Source organism: Polypterus senegalus, chromosome 1, assembly GCF_016835505.1.
Source record: "Polypterus senegalus isolate Bchr_013 chromosome 1, ASM1683550v1, whole genome shotgun sequence".
Lineage (NCBI taxonomy): Eukaryota > Metazoa > Chordata > Cladistia > Polypteriformes > Polypteridae > Polypterus > Polypterus senegalus.
In genome coordinates this window covers 273,095,293-273,113,477 of record NC_053154.1, presented here as the reverse complement: position 1 = coordinate 273,113,477, position 18,185 = coordinate 273,095,293, and the positions used below count along the sequence as shown (strand labels likewise).

At 37.6% G+C, this 18,185-nt stretch overlaps 1 protein-coding gene across 1 annotated transcript in view; it reads right to left on the bottom strand.

Annotated features, from left to right (window-relative positions):
- Positions 1 to 1,514: 1,514 nt before the first annotated feature.
- The window catches only part of rrp12 (ribosomal RNA processing 12 homolog), a 50,419-nt gene continuing 33,748 nt past the window's right edge, over positions 1,515 to 18,185 (bottom strand). The window contains exons 29-34 of the mRNA XM_039774412.1: positions 17,989 to 18,102; positions 17,859 to 17,908; positions 17,691 to 17,769; positions 14,824 to 14,891; positions 5,096 to 5,178; positions 1,515 to 2,146 (exon numbers count right to left, since the gene is read on the bottom strand). Of these exons, the coding sequence (XP_039630346.1) occupies positions 2,047 to 2,146; positions 5,096 to 5,178; positions 14,824 to 14,891; positions 17,691 to 17,769; positions 17,859 to 17,908; positions 17,989 to 18,102 (494 nt within the window). The 3' untranslated portion in view covers positions 1,515 to 2,046. The remainder of the gene's footprint in view (positions 2,147 to 5,095; positions 5,179 to 14,823; positions 14,892 to 17,690; positions 17,770 to 17,858; positions 17,909 to 17,988; positions 18,103 to 18,185) is intronic.

Genomic DNA, 18,185 nt, shown 5'->3' with positions numbered 1-18,185 from the left:
GTTGCCAAAAAGCCATATCCCCACCATGGAAACTAGGCGGCCAACCGACTCAACTATGCATGAAAACATATGACCTGGAGTACAGAAGAATGGCAGCAGGTGCTCTGGACTGAGGAGTCAAAATTTGAAATATCTGGCTATAGCAGAAGGCAGTTTGTTTGCCAAAGGTCTGGACAGCAGCACAATAATAAGTGTCTGTAGGCAACAGTGAAGCATGGTGAAGGTTCATTTGCAGAAATGCAGCCCCAGACTTGCAAGGGAGTTGGGGATTTGGTCAAGATTAATGGTGTTCTCAATGATGAGAAATCCAAGCAAATACTTATCCGTCATGCACTATCATCAGGGAGGCATCCGATTGGCTCCAAATTTATTCTACAGCAGGACAATGACCCCAAACATACAGCCAATGTCATTAAGAATAATCTTCAGCGTTAAAGAAGAATAAGGAGTCTTGGAAATGATGATATGGCCTGCCCTGATGTCAACATCTAGTGTGTCTGGGATTACATGAAGATACAGAAGGATTTAAGGTAGCCTACATCCACAGAAGATATGTGGTTAGTTCTCCAAGATGTTTGCAACAACGTACCTGCCAAGGTCCTTTAAAAGCTATGTGCGAGTGTACCTAGAAGAATTGATGCTGTTTTGAAGGCAAAGGGTGGTCACACCAAATATTTATTTGATTTAGATTTCTTTTCTGTTCATTCACTTTGCGTTGTTAATTAATAAAAATAAACAATTCTATTTGTTGGAAGCATTCTTAGTTTACAGCATTTTTTTCCCACACCTGCCTAAAACTTTTGCACAGTACAGTATATAAAAACAAAGGTCTGTGATATGGTTTACATATCTATAGCTACAAATCCACAAAGAAGAAAATGCTTCCCCCCTTTCTGCACCCTGTATACAATATTTAACGTTATGTTTAGGTCAATCCCCAAAAAGTCTCAAGTCTTAGCCACTGGTTCCTTCATTCATTTTGGTAAGTGGATGAAAGAAAATAAAAAAAAAAAAAGATATTAAATTTTAATAATTGATACTGCTTGTTGATAAAACAAGCATACCTCTTGATCTCAGTTCCTTATATGCTACTGAATTTCATCTTTAGTAAGGCACCAGAATGAACACAACAAATTGAATACAAAAACATTTTTTTTTGCTCCTTAATAGTCAGTCAGTCAGTCATTATCCAGCCTGCTATATCCTAACACAGGGTCACGGGGGTCTGCTGGAGCCAATCTCAGCCAACCAAGGGCGCAAAGCAGGAACAAATCCTGGGCAGGGCACACGCACACACACACACACACACACACACACACACACACACACACACTAGAGACAATTTAGGATCGCCAATGCACCTAACCTGCATGTGTTTGGGCTGTGGGAGGAAACCCACGCAGACACGGGGAAAACATGCAAACTCCACACAGGAGTCTTCTAACTGTGAGGCAGCAGCGCTACCACTGCGCCACCCTCCTATATACACTTATTAGAAAAACTTTTTTTGCTAATAGTTTTCATGACATATTTTAATCATTTCAGGAAAATAAATACAAACTCTCCATCATAATCAACATTTAAAACACACATACTTCAGACCCCTTTTAACAAAAGATGTTTAAATGTGAACACATTATTTTAAAGCCATTCAGAATAAGCTGGATATTATAGTCTCCCAACATTCATCTGGAAACTTTTTTTCTTTCATTTTTTTTTAAACACTCTGCAGAAAAATACAAAACTGAACAACAAAGTGAAAAGGGGGAAGAAAAAGACAGGTTTTAGGCTTTGTGTTTAAAAGAAAAAAAATTATGTTGAATTGAGGTTCTCTAGTTAGTGGCCCTTAAAAATAAAGCCAATTATTAACATAGCTTCACAATTTGTTTTCCACACAGAATAAAAACATAATCCGTGTTTCCTAGGAAAACAACAAAATGAACTGAAGCCAAACGACAGCTCCTCACAGGCACTCTTGTTCATCATGCATTCACACACAAGTTGAGAGCAGCTCCATGTAATAGTTCTGGTGTATGCAACTTCAAATTAAACTTTCCGTTTCTTCTGCATTTTCTTTCCAGTTTTTGCTCCTTTCTGTGCTCCTCTAATCAATCCTTTGAATTGCCCTTGTAACTTTGCTCTTTTCCTAGGGAGTAAAAATATGTTACAGAATATTAGGACAAGGCCAGAGGTGTCTGGTTTGTGTGTATTTTAAACATTTAATTTTCAAATAAGCTGAGACAACACTTATTATGGTATTTTATGCAATTAAACTTTTGTAACCTTTCATTTAAATAAACATTTTGTATAATCCATTAAATATTTTAATTATCCATTTTACAAAATTCAATTTATACTTCTACTGTACATTTTATTTAAGGATCTGTGCAATATTACAGTTAATAAATCAATTACAGCAACCTTTTTTTTTAATTGCAAACAGCTCAGGGTGTCAAAAGGTCTTCACCACTCAAATCCTATTTATAAGCGTCTGATACAGTGGGATGCAAAAGTTTGGGCAACCTTGTTAATAGTCATTATTTTCCTGTATAAATCGTTGGTTGTTACGATAAAAAATGTCAGTTAAATATATCATATAGGAGACACACACAGTGATATTTGAGAAGTGAAATGCAGTTTATTGGATTTACAGAAAGTGTGCAATAATTGTTCAAACAAAATCAGGCAGGTGCATAAATTTGGGCACCGTTGTCATTTTATTGATTCCAAAATGTTTAGAACTAATTATTGGAACTCAAATTGGCTTGGTAAGCTCAGTGACCCCTGACCTACATACACAGGTGAATCCTATAATGAGAAAGAGTATTTAAGGGGGTCAATTGTAAGTTTCCCTCCTCCTTTAATTTTCTCTGAAGAGTAGCAACATGGGGGTCACAAAACAACTCTCAAATGACCTGAAGACAAAGATTGTTCACCATCATGGTTTAGGGGAAGGATACAGAAAGCTGTCCCAGAGATTTAAGCTGTCTGTTTCCACAGTTAGGAACATATTGAGGAAATGGAAGACCACAGGCTCAGTTCAAGTTAAGGCTCGAAGTAGCAGACCAAGAAAGATTTCGGATAGACAGAAGCGACGAATGGTGAGAACAGTCAGAGTCAACCCACAGACCAGCACCAAAGACCTACATCATCATCTTGCAGCAGATGGAATCACTGTGCATTGTTCAACCATTCGGCGCACTTTACACAAGGAGGTGCTGTATGCGAGAGTGATGCAGAGGAAGCCTTTTCTCCGCCCACAGCACAAACAGAGCCGCTTGAGGTATGCTCAAGCACATTTGGACAAGCCAGCTTCATTTTGGAATAAGGTGCTGTGGACTGATGAAACTAAAATTGAGTTATTTGGGCATAACAAGGGCGTTATGCATGGAGGAAAAAGAACACAGCATTCCAAGAAAACACCTGCTACCTACAGTAAAATATGGTGGTGGTTCCATCATGCTGTGGGGCTGTGTGGCCAGTGCAGGGACTGGGAATCTTGTCAAAGTTGAGGGACGCATGGATTCCACTCAGTATCAGCAGATTCTGGAGACCAATGTCCAGGAATCAGTGACAAAGCTGAAGCTGCCGGGCTGGATCTTTCAACAAGACAACGACCAAACACTGCTCAAAATCCACTAAGGCATTTATGCAGAGGAACAAGTACAACGCTCTGGAATGGCCATCTCAGTCCCCAGACCTGAATATAATTGAAAATCTGTGGTGTGAGTTAAAGAGAGCTGTCCATGCTCGGAAGCCATCAAACCTGAATGAACTAGAGATGTTTTGTAAAGAGGAATGGTCCAAAATACCTTCAACCACAATCCAGACTGTCATTGGATCCTACAGGAAGCGTTTAGAGGCTGTAATTTCTGCAAAAGGCGGATCTACTAAATATTGATTTCACTTCTTTTTTGTGGTGCCCAAATTTATGCACCTGCCTGATTTTGTTTGAACAATTATTGCACACTTTCTGTAAATCCAATAAACTTCATTTCACTTCTCAAATATCACTGTGTGTGCCTCCTATATGATATATTTAACTGACATTTTTTATCGTAACAACCAACGATTTATACAGGAAAATAACGACTATTAACAAGGTTGCCCAAACTTTTGCATCCCACTGTAACTATAAAAATAAGGAAAACATTTGCGGAAACAAAGGATCCAAATCATATTGAAGACAGATGATTTACTTCAAGCTTTTTTTAATGATGTCATTAATTGGTTTTCATCCTAACATGCTTAAGGTCATTTATAAAGATGCTAGACAGACACAGGGGCTCATCATCTTGGCCATCACTGCTCAAATAAGATAATTTTATAGAGATGGATGGAAATGTTCTGTTGGACCATCTGGGCTGCTGATGTTTCACTAGGAGCAGTGGTTAATATGATTTTGGTATGAAATCAAATTGAAGATATTATCAGCTATTCATTGTTATTTAATGTTTCAAGATGAATGGATGAAAACCAGTTCTGAATCATGTAAGTGTAAACATTAGTTGTAGGCAGAAGCAGAAAGTTGAAAATGTCACAATGTTGCACTGTGGCACGTAAACCCCTCATTACACCTAAAATGTATCTCTTCAAGCAAACTGGGGCCGAGAACTGAAACAAGGGTGAGCTGACAAGAAAAGCCAACAATGCAGTGTTCTGGAGGTTCTGTAATAAACTCACAGATTCCTTGTCAGGGTAGGGCAATTAATAATACAATGACACATACACATAATTCTCAGTGTCCATGTTCATTTTACAATGAAGAGTCTGGGGAACATTAATAGTCTAGTCACTGAATAATAACTCAACTGACTGAATAATAGTTTTGAAAAAACCTCCTGCGTCATGCCAACATTTCATATGATCAGACACCAAAGAATGGAATTTGTCACAGAACAACAGTTTCAGACCCTTTTAATACAATTATAGATCCTGGTGAAATGATATGGAATCGTGTCATGGCTGAAACACTTTTAAGAAAATTCTGAAATGTTCTCTTTACTTTTCTAGTTACCTGCATCTTTGATTAAAGGCTAAATGTTACTACTGTTACATTTGTGGATAAAAAAAGTTAACGTTATATTATGCTTACCTTCGGTTTAGCTGAGTCTTTTTCAGTGGGACATATGCATATGGATCATGTTTTCCTTTTTTCTTTATATCACCTTTACCTTTCTGTGGGGTGGAAGAAAATCATGAAGAGCATTAGGCAGTACCAATAAAAGAGACAACTGAAGGAAAATTACTTACAAAATGTAACTTTGTGCAAAAAAACACACAACATTCATGCAGTGAATATGCTTTATCCAGAGTACTGTAATGGAGTGCCACAGCCTAAAACTGCTGCAGTGGGAACAAATTAGGAACCAGCCCTGGACAACATGGCAGTCTGAACATTTATACGCACACGCACACGCACACGCACACACACACAATCACTCTTACAGGGACAATTTAGAGTGGCATAAACCTAACATGAAGGATTTTAGAATGTAAAAGGAAAGCTGGGTGTATCCAGGGAAACAATACACTGTAGCAGACTTGGGAATAACACAGACATTGTACATGGGTGAGATGACTATAAAGTTTACTTTGACATTGATAGTGTCTGGACGAGGATACGAACGAAGTCTCCTGGAGCTGTAAGCAGTGAAACCCACTCTACTGCCTTGCCTCCCTTCAAAGAAATGTATTTTAGAAAACTGTTCTTGTTTGTTTATTTTTTTAGAGAGGTCTGGGTTTTTAAAAAAAAAAAAAAAAATAGACTGGATTTAAAACCTCATACTACTGTAAAGATCCATAGTCATAATTTATCTCTTGGGTCTATTTCAGAAAAGAAAGACAGAAGTCTCAAGGCATGGAAGTAATACTCATCGCTCATTAGAGCGAATTATATACTGCATCATTGATAAGAACACACAGGGAAGAATTTCACTGGACTCTGTACAAGTAACAATACTGACCATATGAGGCAAGACACAAAAATAACCAGATTGGTAAAAAAATATTTATTGATGAATTACAGTATTCTAAACATTGTCACCTTCTACTGTATATACTCCCCCTCCCAATCTCTACACTGCTCCATACGTATCTTCCATTGATTGAAACAGTGCTGGGAATCTTCTTGCTTGAGGCTCTTCAACTGGATTGCTGTTTTTGTCTTCATTTCATCCACTGAAGAAAAATGTGTTCCCTTCAGGTCACTTTTGATTTTTGGGAACAAGTAAAAATCACAGGGAGCAATAGGGCAAACAGGGAGGATGATCGAGGACAGGAACGTTTCTGTCAGTCAAAAACTGCTTTGCGGAAAAAGAGAAAATTTGCGAGAAATTTGATGTTGATTTGCTCTTCTGATTTTTTCATGGCAACTTGTGTAGCGATTGTTGTGCAAATACTGACTGGGCTATTCACAGGATATACCTAGCCAGTTGGCGGTTTGAGAGGGCGTGTAGGAGGGGATATAGTTGTATGATTCACATCTGGCCAACCTCCAGACAGTTTTTCAGGAAAGCCCCAAGCCCAATCCGGTTATTTTTGTGTCTCGCCTCGTATAAACCTATTTAGAGCAGATATTCAGAAACAAAACCATTGTGACGGAATTACTTAACACTCTTTACAAAAATGCACTGTATATACTAACATTCAGGACTAATGATGTTTCATTATTATTTTTGTAGCATTCTCCATTTAAACCATTTTAAGTTTATATTATCGGATGTAAACAGAGCCAGGTTGTTTTCTACACAGTTTCAGGTAAGGGGAGAATAGAAACAAGAATAAAGAGTACATTAGGTAAACTGATATGGGTTTTGTTTTAATTGCAATGAAGTTCTGCATTATACAGTATTCTTATTTTTTACTGTACTTTGTAGACAGGACAATACTACAACCACTAAACCTCCATGTCCTCGTCCCCCACATAGTTGCCCTTGCAAGCCAAGAGTTGTCAGAGCTTCTTCTCATAAATTATTCAGTAGTTCACATTCTAGGCAATTTTCTGTTTCATTTTTTTTAAAATAAAATCTCAATGTGACACATCAAATGTAGGTGGGTTACCTGAAATGATGTACACATCTTCCATTTCTCTTGCTTTTATGAAACAGGAGAAGAGAATGATGTATGAGTGTTGGCTTTTTTTGCATTTAAGGTTACTTCTGTTTTTGGAGTTTTTAAAAAAAGAAAAAGAAAAAAAGGGACTACAAACCCAATAAACAAATATAAAATTAATCATATAAAGGTGTCAAAAGAGGCCATATGTTAAAAAGGGGAAGCTCTCTATTAATTCTTAACATGTTTAAGAGTATTGCCTATTAAAAATGGACAACTGCATTGGAATCTGCATTACAATCAATATGATCTGTTCTAGATCACCCAAAGTTCTTCCTACACTCTCTATGTGCTACTGCCATTAAACAGAGACATGTATCTGGATGGTATCTGAATGGTCCGATTGCATCTGAAATAATTTGACACCATTCATACAGATGTTTTTATATAATCGGTGGATATTAAACATCTATATCCCATATTAAAATTTCAGTTTCAATTAATGTCAATGCTGAAAAAAGGACAAACCATGCTACATGTGCTTCACTTTTATTTTTGAAAGATACAGTAAACAAGAATATGTAAATAAAAAACAAACGGTTTACTTTTAGTGAAACTGAAACTTCTGTAATATTTATATTAATATAGTTGGTACAGGAGTTTCAGTAACTAAATTACAATTACAAATGTAGGTAAAAACCCCTATTAGGTTGATTCTCAATGAGCAATATATGCCAACTATAAAAGTGGTCTGACAATTAACATTTTGATGGAGATTCTAACAGGGTTCTAAAGAGGTCAAACAGTCCAGTCCCTATACTGCAGTTACACACGTCATAAAAAGGGCAAGAATAATGACAGTGTATGCCAAACATGGACAAACTGCATCAGACAGTCAGTTTCAAGTCCTCTTCACAGGATAGTTGCAAAATGTCACAAAGGCACAGTCTAAAAGAATGACCACAGAATTTACCCAGTAGCAATAATATTATGCATATTATAAAATTCATGAGTATGGCAGGACTGCTGTTTGGAAACTGCAAATATCAAAAGTCAATGCATAAAACTGCATAAACTGGTCTAAGCAGCAGTAAACCTATTTACCTGAGCAATGGAAGAAATCTGGCCTGATGAGTTCTCCTTCACTCTGTTTTGTACATTTCGATGCATGAACCTTTGGAGAATGCTACAGGATGGCTTAAACCCACAATGTCTGTTACCAACTCTTAAAAATGACATGGCATCCATAATGGTATGAGCAGCAGGTTTCATGGGAGTCATTATGTAGCTTTGTGGGAAAACTTGACCTAACAGCCATGGAATATGAAGCAATTTTACAGGATCAGATACTCCCTATGATGGAAACACTGATAGCACATGATGTTCACCTACTCCATGAAGATACTTCCTGAATACACAATGTTAAACTAATTCAATCAAGAGTAGGTTTGTGAATGCTAGAATGAACTCAAATGCCTTCCAGGGCCTCCTCAATCACCTGATCTAATTGTTGACTATTTATAGGAAGATTTGGAGGGCAAAGTGCAGAGAAGATTTCCATTTGCCGTGAGAAAACTGGAGGCTTTTCTTCTTAACACTAGAATTACCAGAGCCTATGAAAAAATTTGTAGATCCGTCCCACCTTAAATCGCTTCTTAAAACCGTTCACACCTCTTCGCCAGCGTCTTTTGTAATCTAAATGTGCTGATAAAGACAAGTTGCAAGCAGCAGGCTATTCCATCCCCCCACCAACTTAGAACGTGCACAAACTTCTCCCAGCTCATGCCTTGATTGATTATCTGGGAGTGAAGTGGAGTTTTAGAGTGGAAATAATAGATCGTTATTTGGAATACACGCATTTCACTTGTGTTCCATTTGTACCGTAATCTGTGTAAACACATTTTTAAAACAGAAACGTTTTTCATATTGTAGTAGTAAATGACAAAATGTAGGCATAAACTATATAATGTATGAAGCCTGAAGTCCAAATATCAAAGAAACACTTTCACAAAAGGCACAAATATAACAGAACAAGTATGCTTTTATTCAAAAATATAACTGCAGAAAAAAAGCCACCTTAGCATGCCACATTGACACACATTTACTACAACTGCCATGGTAGCGTAATGGTATCAGCTGCTGACTGGTAATCAAAAGGTCATGAGTTTGATCCACCACGACTCCGTTTTGAGAAGTAAACTGCTCTTATTCTTACTATTTTAGAATAAAAACATACATTTAATTTCAGTATGTAACAGCCGGTGTAATTTATGATACTTGTAAAGGTTAGCTTTGTTTTTTTTTTTATTCACTTTTCGTAAAGGTTAGCTTTGGTTTTTTTTATTCACTTTTCATTCTCTCAGTCGCATTCAGGATCCTCCTTCACTCTACCCATCTGACACTGCTGTTTTCACATAAAGACGCGCTATAGATCTGCAGTGTACTTGTGACTGCATTCTCGTACCAATGCTTGCGAACTGAAGTGCCTGCGTGCACTTTTCGTGGCATTACACGTGTTTTTGAGCATGCCCATGTTGCTCAAATACAGGAACATATGTTGGTGTACAAGTATAACAAAACAAGTGCACTTTTAAAGCAGCAGCTTTAAAACTTACAAACATTTTAAGCAATCAGTCCGTTTATAGTGCCAGCTATAATAGCGAGGACAATGTAAATAGTAAGGTGGAAAGATTTAATTCTAAAGTGAGAGCTGCTGTTGACATAGTTGCACCTGAAAAGACAGTGAAAAAATCTTCTAGCATTGGTATACCATGGAAGACCCAAAGAGTGTCTGATTTAAAGAGAACATGCCGTAGAGCTGAGCGTCAATGGAGGAAGAGTAAACTTACTATCCACCACGAAATATTAAAAGTCAAAATAACAGAATACAATAACACTGTCCGTCTTGAGAGACGCTGCTATTTCTCTAATATTATAAATAACAATGCTAGTAATCCTAGAGTCTTATTTTCAACAATTGATCACCTACTAAACCCAGGTAGCTCAAAGGAATGCCTCCTAAGTGCTTCCAGTGAAACCTGTGAGGCTGTCGCTGTATTCTTCAATCAAAAAATTAATGATATTAGAAATAACATAGTATATCTCCACAACACTAAGGATCCCCCTAAACCCCAACATCCTGTTATAAACAAATTAAACTCTTTCACTAGGATAGATTTACCTGATTTACAAAAAATAATATCTCAATTAAAACCCTCCACCTGTGTCCTTGACCCGATACCAACAAGGTTTTTCAAAGAAGTATCAGGCGTGCTAATTGATAATGTTCTTGACATAGTAAATTCGTCACTAGATACTGGGGTCTTCCCAGACTGTCTTAAGACTGCTGTAGTTAAACCCCTACTTAAGAAACATAATCTTGACCCTCGGCTCTTGAAAATTTTAGACCCATCTCTAACTTGCCCTTCTTAAGTAAAGTTCTAGAGAAGGCAGTCATTATGCAGTTAAATGACCACCTAAATAAACATGCTATTCTTGATAAATTTCAGTCAGGTTTTAGAACAAATCACAGCACAGAAACTGCACTCGTTAAAGTAGTAAATGACTTGCGGGTAAATGCAGACAGAGGCCATTTATCTGTTCTCATCCTCTTAGATCTGAGTGCTGCATTTGACACCATTGATCACAACATTCTTAGAAATCGCCTTAGTCAATGGGTGGGCCTCTCTGGCAGTGTCTTAAATTGGTTTGAATCCTACCTGACAGGGAGAAAATATTTTGTTAGTTGTGGGAATTACAACTCGAAGACACATGATATCCAATATGGTGTTCCACAAGGCTCTATCCTGGGTCCGCTGTTATTCTCAATCTACATGCTTCCGTTAGGTCAGATTATCTCAGGGCACAACGTGAGCTACCACAGCTATGCTGATGACACACAGCTGTACTTATCAATAGCACCTGATGACCCGATTCTATTGATTCACTAACACAATGTCTGACTAGTATCTCAGAATGGATGAATAGTAATTTTCTCAAGTTAAATAAAGAGAAAACTGAAATTTTAGTGATCAGCAATAATGGATACAATGAGGCTATTAGAAATAAACTGGATACATTAGGATTAAAAGTCAAGACGGAGGTAAAAAGCTTAGGGGTGATTGTTGACTGTAATCTGAATTTTAAATCACATATTAATCAGATCATTAGGACAGCATTTTTTCACTTAAGAAACATAAGTAAAGTTAGACCTCTTTTATCACTGAAAGATGCTGAGAAATTAGTTCACGCGCTTGTTTTCAGTCGACTAGATTACTGTAACGCACTCCTCTCAGGACTACCCAAAAAAGATATAAATCGTTTGCAACTAGTGCAGAATGCAGCTGCTAGAATCCTAACTAGGAAAAGAAAATCAGAACACATTTCTCCAGTTTTGATGTCACTACACTGGTTACCTGTGTCATTCAGAATTGACTTTAAAATGCGGCCTTCTGCTGTTATGCACCTAAAATCTGGAATAGCCTGCCAATAGGAATTCGCCAGGCTGATACAGTAGAGCACTTTAAAACACTGCTGAAAACACATTACTTTAACATGGCCTTTTAATAACTTCATTTTAATCGTAATTTAACTTAATCCTGATACTCTGTATGTTCAATTCATCATAACAACTATTCATGGTGGCTCTAAAATCGGTACTGACCCCTACTCTCTTTCTGTTTCTTTTTCCGGTTTCTTTGTGGTGGTGGCCTGCGCCACCTCCACCTACTCAAAGCTTCACGATGCTCCAACAATGATGGACGGATTAAAAGGAAGAAGTCTACGTGACCATCATCATCATCAAGCCCTTCCGTGAGAACCCTAAATCCAAAGAGGACTGTTTCATTTATGTTAGGTAGAATGCCCAGAGGGGACTGGGCGGTATCATGGTCTGGAATCCCTACAGATTTTATTTTTTCTCTAGCCGTCTGGAGTTTTTTTGTTTTTTCTGTCCCCCCTGGCCATTGAACCTTACTCTTATTCGATGTTAATGTTGATTTATTTTTTTATAATTATGTCTTTCATTTTTCTATTCTTTAATATGTAAAGCACTTTGAGCTACTGTTTGTATGAAAATGTGCTATATAAATAAATGTTGTTGTTGTTGTTGTTATTCAAGGCTATAACTGAAGAAAAAAGAAAGCAAGTTACAGTAGGCGGTTGATACGACAGCTTGCGTGCTGCAATGCTAAGAACTGCTGATTTCCGATCCGTGCTATATAAAATCATCACATTCAAATATTAACAGTTCCCACACACCCTTCCTACTGTGCTATGGTTCCTATTACACTGAATGAGCACCAAACACTGTACTTTCTTCCCTACATAAATAACATTCGAGCTATAGTGCGTCTCCAGATAAATAACATTCGAGCTACGGTGCGTCTTTATGTGAAAACAGCAGTGTCAGATGGGGAGGGGGGAGGTCGTGAACATGACTGAGAGAATGGAACTGAATTTAAAAAAAAAAACCTAACCTTTACAATTATCATGCATTTACACTAGCTCTTACAGACTGACTGAAATCAAATGTATGTTTTTATTCTATTAATAGTACAGTACATGCAATATTATTTGAAAACGAAAAGCGTCAGATCGGGTTTGAATACACGCTGACGTTGTTACAGAAGACATCAGCTTATTCAGTGCAGCAGTTTCAACGCATAGTACATGCAATATTATTTGAAAACAAACAGCATCAGATCGGGTTTGAATATGCGCCCAATCTGATGCTGTTCGTTTTCAAATAATATTGCATTAGTGTGATGATGTTTTCACATATATTGACTCTTTCTTTCATCTTGAAGTTTGTAATCAGTGACCGCATGTTTTTTCCCCCGATCTTGCCAGTCCACACATGTTACTGTATGGTGGTGTTTCTTTTGTACTCCAGGACATGCAGAGGACAGAATAGTACAGAGCAGTAAGTTCAGCGCTATATGCAATCAGACAGGCAGAGAAGGCACTAGATATATAAATAAACAGGGAAGGCACTGTATAAAGATATATAAAAAAACAGCTAAGGGGATAGGTATATAGATAGATAGGAAGGAAAGGCACTATATGATAGGCAGACAGGGAAGCTGCTATATAATAATAAAATTACTGTTATTACTATATAGATAAACAGGGAGTTCAGGCAGGCAGAACTGCAAAGGTTATATATAAAAAACCCCAGCGGGGAATCGAACTCTGGTCTCTGAGGTACAGCAAGTGTGCTGCGCTCTGAGTGACAAAATCCTACCGGTATGCAACGGAAGCTGTTGTGACATTCTTGAACCTTTTGAGAAAGTGTTTTTTTTTTATCTTTGGCCTTCAGGCCTCACACATTTTATAGTTTATGCCTACATTTTGTAACATTTATTACTAAAATATGAAAAAGTTTCTGTTTTAACAATGTGTTTAACAATCTATTATTTCCACCGTAAAACTCCACTTCACCCTAGATAATCAATCGAGGCATGAGCTGGGAGAAGTCCATGCATGTCCTAAGTCGGTGGGGGGATGGAATAGCCGGCTGCTTGCTAGCTTGTTTTATCGGCACATTTACAGGACAAAGGAGGCTGGCGGAGAGGTGAGAACGGCTTTAAGGTGGGCCAGATCTACAAGTTTTTTCGTAGACTCTGGTAATTCTAGTCTTAAGCAAAAATGCAAAATCCAGCACTATAAACTTTAGAACTCATTGTGGCGGACCCGGCCAGGACACCCCTTCTGCATATGTTCCGAGGGAGCAGCCATGGGCTCCTCAGTACCTCCCCCAGGATGCTTGGTTGCAGCCTCCCTGGGTGACGTTGATGCCTCAGTTTCCCGCAGGGCTCCATGGGAGATGGAGTTCTCCACAACCCTGTGGGGATCTGGGGTGGCTGGCAAAGGGTGCTGCATGGATCCCGGAGCCTTTATGGACATGTCTAGAGCCCTGCCCGAAAGTGCAATTAGCCACAGGTAATGAAGCACCTGGAGCACTTCTGGGTGGGCTATAAAAAGGGCCAGCATCCACCACTCATTAGCCGGAATCGGGAGGAAGAGGACGAGTGGTGGTGGTGCCAAGGTGGAGAGTTGTGTGTCTTATTTAACTGCTTTTGGGACTGTGTATTACCTGTGGGTCACGGGGAAGACGTGTGCCCACAGGGGTAGAAAAATCAAAAAGTCTGTGTGCTTCTACATGTGCCTCTGGGTCAGTCTGTGCCGGGTTGGGTGCAATATCACATCATATAAAAGCATTCCAAAACACTGAGGCTGTTCTGAAGGCAAATAATAGTACTATTCTTTATTAGGTCCTTATACTCTTAGGTGTTTTCATCATGTTGTCCTTTGCTAATACAAACATAAATAAGCAACACATACTGCACTTCTATTGCAATGAAGAGCAGTTTATATTTTTAATTGTTTACTTTATGTAATAAATACAATTTGAAGTGCGGATATTTGAAGGAAATTTTTTTTTTAATTTGACTGCTATTTGGTTTACTATTGTGAAATTAATTAAGTACAAAAGTATAAAAAAATCAACAGGCAACAATAGATGGGGGCTACAGTATATAGCAGATTACAACAACATCTATGGTTGCCTTTCACATAATCATTTTCTCAAAAATAAATACAGCAGGTCCACTGGAATTGGGTAGGAACCAACATTTTACAGGGACCTTAACTCCTCATTTTAGGGATGTACCACTGATGCCCAACAAAATAAAACAAATAGGTATTAAACAGTCTTCACTTCAGAAAAATGTGAAATTTTATTTACTTATCTTACACCATATCACTCACCTTTGACTTGTATTCACCACCAAATTTTTCCACTTTAGACACGTTTCTATGAATCCCAGAACCGCCAGCTGAAAGGTCAAATTGTATAAATATTAATTTCAAACAAAATCCAATAATGTAACATTTTTACAGTTGTTAAATCTGCCAATTATGTGTCATACACCTATCAGCTAAAATCTGCACAAAACACTGGAAAATTGCTTTCAGGAACAGGAGGAAAGTTATTTGTAGGCACATACATTAAAATGAAAATACAAAATGTTTTAAAAGCAAAATAGGCAAACTAGTCTTAACTTTCAAATCTTTTTTAAAAGTGTTTTTTTTTTTGTACATTACCATTTTTTTCTGAAATTAAGGCCAGAGTCCTGAGCTTGGTACTATTAATGTTAACACAGTATGTCAAGTGCAATGTCTAGAAAAAATGCTTTTAAGTTCAGTTCTGAGGGACCCCCATGGTTGCAGGTTTTTATGTCACCCAATTTTACAATCAGCATATCATTCTTATTTTTTAAATTCAATGTTTAGTTATCCAGCCTACAAATAATTTTTAAGAAATTCATAGAAATTCATAAACATTTGCATTCTCTGCCATAACTTTGCCAGTTTTCATTTTGATTTCCTCCTTTCTTTGCAGTTTATATGCAGATGCTAATAATTAGCAATGGGAAGCTCAGACCCATGTGTAAGCAACACTGAATGCTAAAGGGGATACTTCGCTTTACTGCTATTTCACTTGTCTGTTCATCACTTACAGACAAGTGGAGCTCGCAGTGAAATAATTTCAGATTTATTGTTGTTAGCATATGGATACAATTAAAAGAGGAAATTCAGTCCATGGGAGAATTAAAAACACAAACACATTAACAAGGCAAACATAAAACATTTACATTTTTGCAAAATTATAAATAATTTAGAATTTCTTAGAATAAACAAAAGGACTTAATAAACAACAAATTAAAGTAAGAATAATGCATTGAATGCAAAATTGGTTGGAACAAAAACCAGCGGCCACAGCTCTAAAGCCTTAAGAACCATATTTAAAGTTATCCTGAATAAATATTCTAATTGCAACAAAATGTTTTGTACAACTTAAGCTTTTAGACAAACAGAAAACACCAATATTAAAAATATACACACAATACACATATGCATGCACGCACGCATCCACACACGCACACTCTGTGTCTTCACAAAGTATTCAGACCCCTTCATGTTCCCAAAGGTATTTCAACAAAGTACTGTGTAAAGGGTTTATATACTTGTGTCAATGTGATATTTCAAGTGTATACTTTCAATAAATTTATAAAAAATCCTAAAATGTAATTTTCACTTTGTCATTATAGAGTATTGAGTGTTGCTTCATTAAAATTAACAATTTTAGCACAAGGCTGCAACATAATAAAAGTGAAAGAGTCTGAATACTTTCTAAAGTCACCGTATATAAGAATACAAAACATACCACATTACCACTACTTCAGTTTATTAAAGTTTGTATAAATCTTTGGACCCTCAGATCACCAATTTCCTCCTCACCAACTCACTGATAACAATGAAATTACCTTTATTAAAATAACAGGCAATTTCAATACAACAACAAAACTAAACCTGGCCACGTTTGGACTTATATATTATGTTGGACTAATTGTGAACAGAGCCAAACAATGGGCAGGTGCCACATGAAAATATTATGGTGCCTTATTAGTACAAATTAGGTATTGCCCTTTTTAGTAAAGATTTTGTTTTGCACAGAAGACAATCTTTGCTAAAGTCTCAAGTACACAACTAGTTTTTAAAAGAAAGGCAGGTAGGCCTTTTTAAATTCCCAATAGCCTACTTGAGTATTTTCTCTCTTATCTGTATTACTTCCTGCTCGTTTTACTATATATAAGCAATTTTCCTACTTCTGTAATCTTCGTGTTTAGCAATGTATTATTCCATTTTTTAAACAAGCGTGGTTCAGTGAGTGATAGAAAATCTTATTCCACGACAAAGGTAAGGAAAGGAAAATGAGAGCCGTAATGGAGAGTCTCAATTATTGACTTTCACCAATAATTAATGCATGTAAAACACACAACCATCCTTACCACATCCTCATGCCAAATACACATGAATGAACCAATCATAAGAAACTGGCAATAAAAATTAATTTCTAAATTGATTGTTTCATGAAAATATACTTTCTACAATAAGTTAATTTAAGCTTGTCCATAAAATGAATAGATTTTGCAGTTAGGGATTTACTAAACTTTTCGAATCCAAGTGTGGCGGACGGCTGGGAGTCCTGCCCAGCTGGGATGCCTGGAGGAACCTGGAGAGGAGCAATACATTCCCTGGGTCACGACAGGGCAGCCACCCTAGTCTGCATGAGGACCACGGGAGCAGAGCTTGGAAGCTCATCCCCGTTGAGGCCCGTGGTCACCGGCGGGGGTGCCCGGACGATTATGGAGCCCTGGAAGGCAGCACTTCCGTCACACTTAGGAAGTGCTGCTGGAAGAAGAGTCCAGGTATGCACAGAGTGCTTCCGGGTGCAAGAGCAGCACTTCTGCCACACCAGGAAGTGCTGCCGGAAGAAGATCAGGAAGCAGCTGGAGCACATCCGGGTGACATATAAAAGAAGCCGCCTCACTCCACTCGGGAGCCGGAGTCGGGTGGAAGAGGACGGAGCTTGCCTGGGAGGAGTTGGAGGCAGTAGAGAGGAGAGAAGGAAGTCTAAAGGACTGTTCTGAAGGTGATTAGTGCACTGTGTTTTTGTGTGGTGCAATAAACCGTGTGTTTTGAGACATTCTGTGTCTGCCTGTGTGTGTCCGGATCCGAACATTTCCACACGTTACAATTGTTGATTTTAAAAAGTAAACATTTTCCCCTACCTTTATATTTATTTTGTGACTCAACTTCCATATCATCATCAAAGTTGCCTTCTTGAAATTTACGTTTTAAATTTTTCTTCTGTTAAAAATTAAAAACAAAATGTCAGCTACTGCAAGGTTAGATCAGTTGGGACAGGATATCAATGATAACATACTTTCAGTACTTACACTTTTAACACCAACTTCTTCCAAAACATCATTTATTCCTTCTTGTTTCCCTGCAGATAAAGCAGTTCAACTGTAATTACAACTAAATGTAAGCAATCTTCATATCTGTAGTTTTACTGACTATTATTACCTTCTGATTTCTCTTCCTCATCATCATCATCATTACTAATAATCAATCGCCCATCTGAAGCTACTTTGAAGCCATGGCTGGCTTTTGGGGTTTTTTTCACATCAGGATTTGTTGCTACAAAACATTTAATAGAATATCAAAGTTAAATTATACAGTAAATGCTTGAAAAATGGTAAACACAACCAAAATATCCAGCA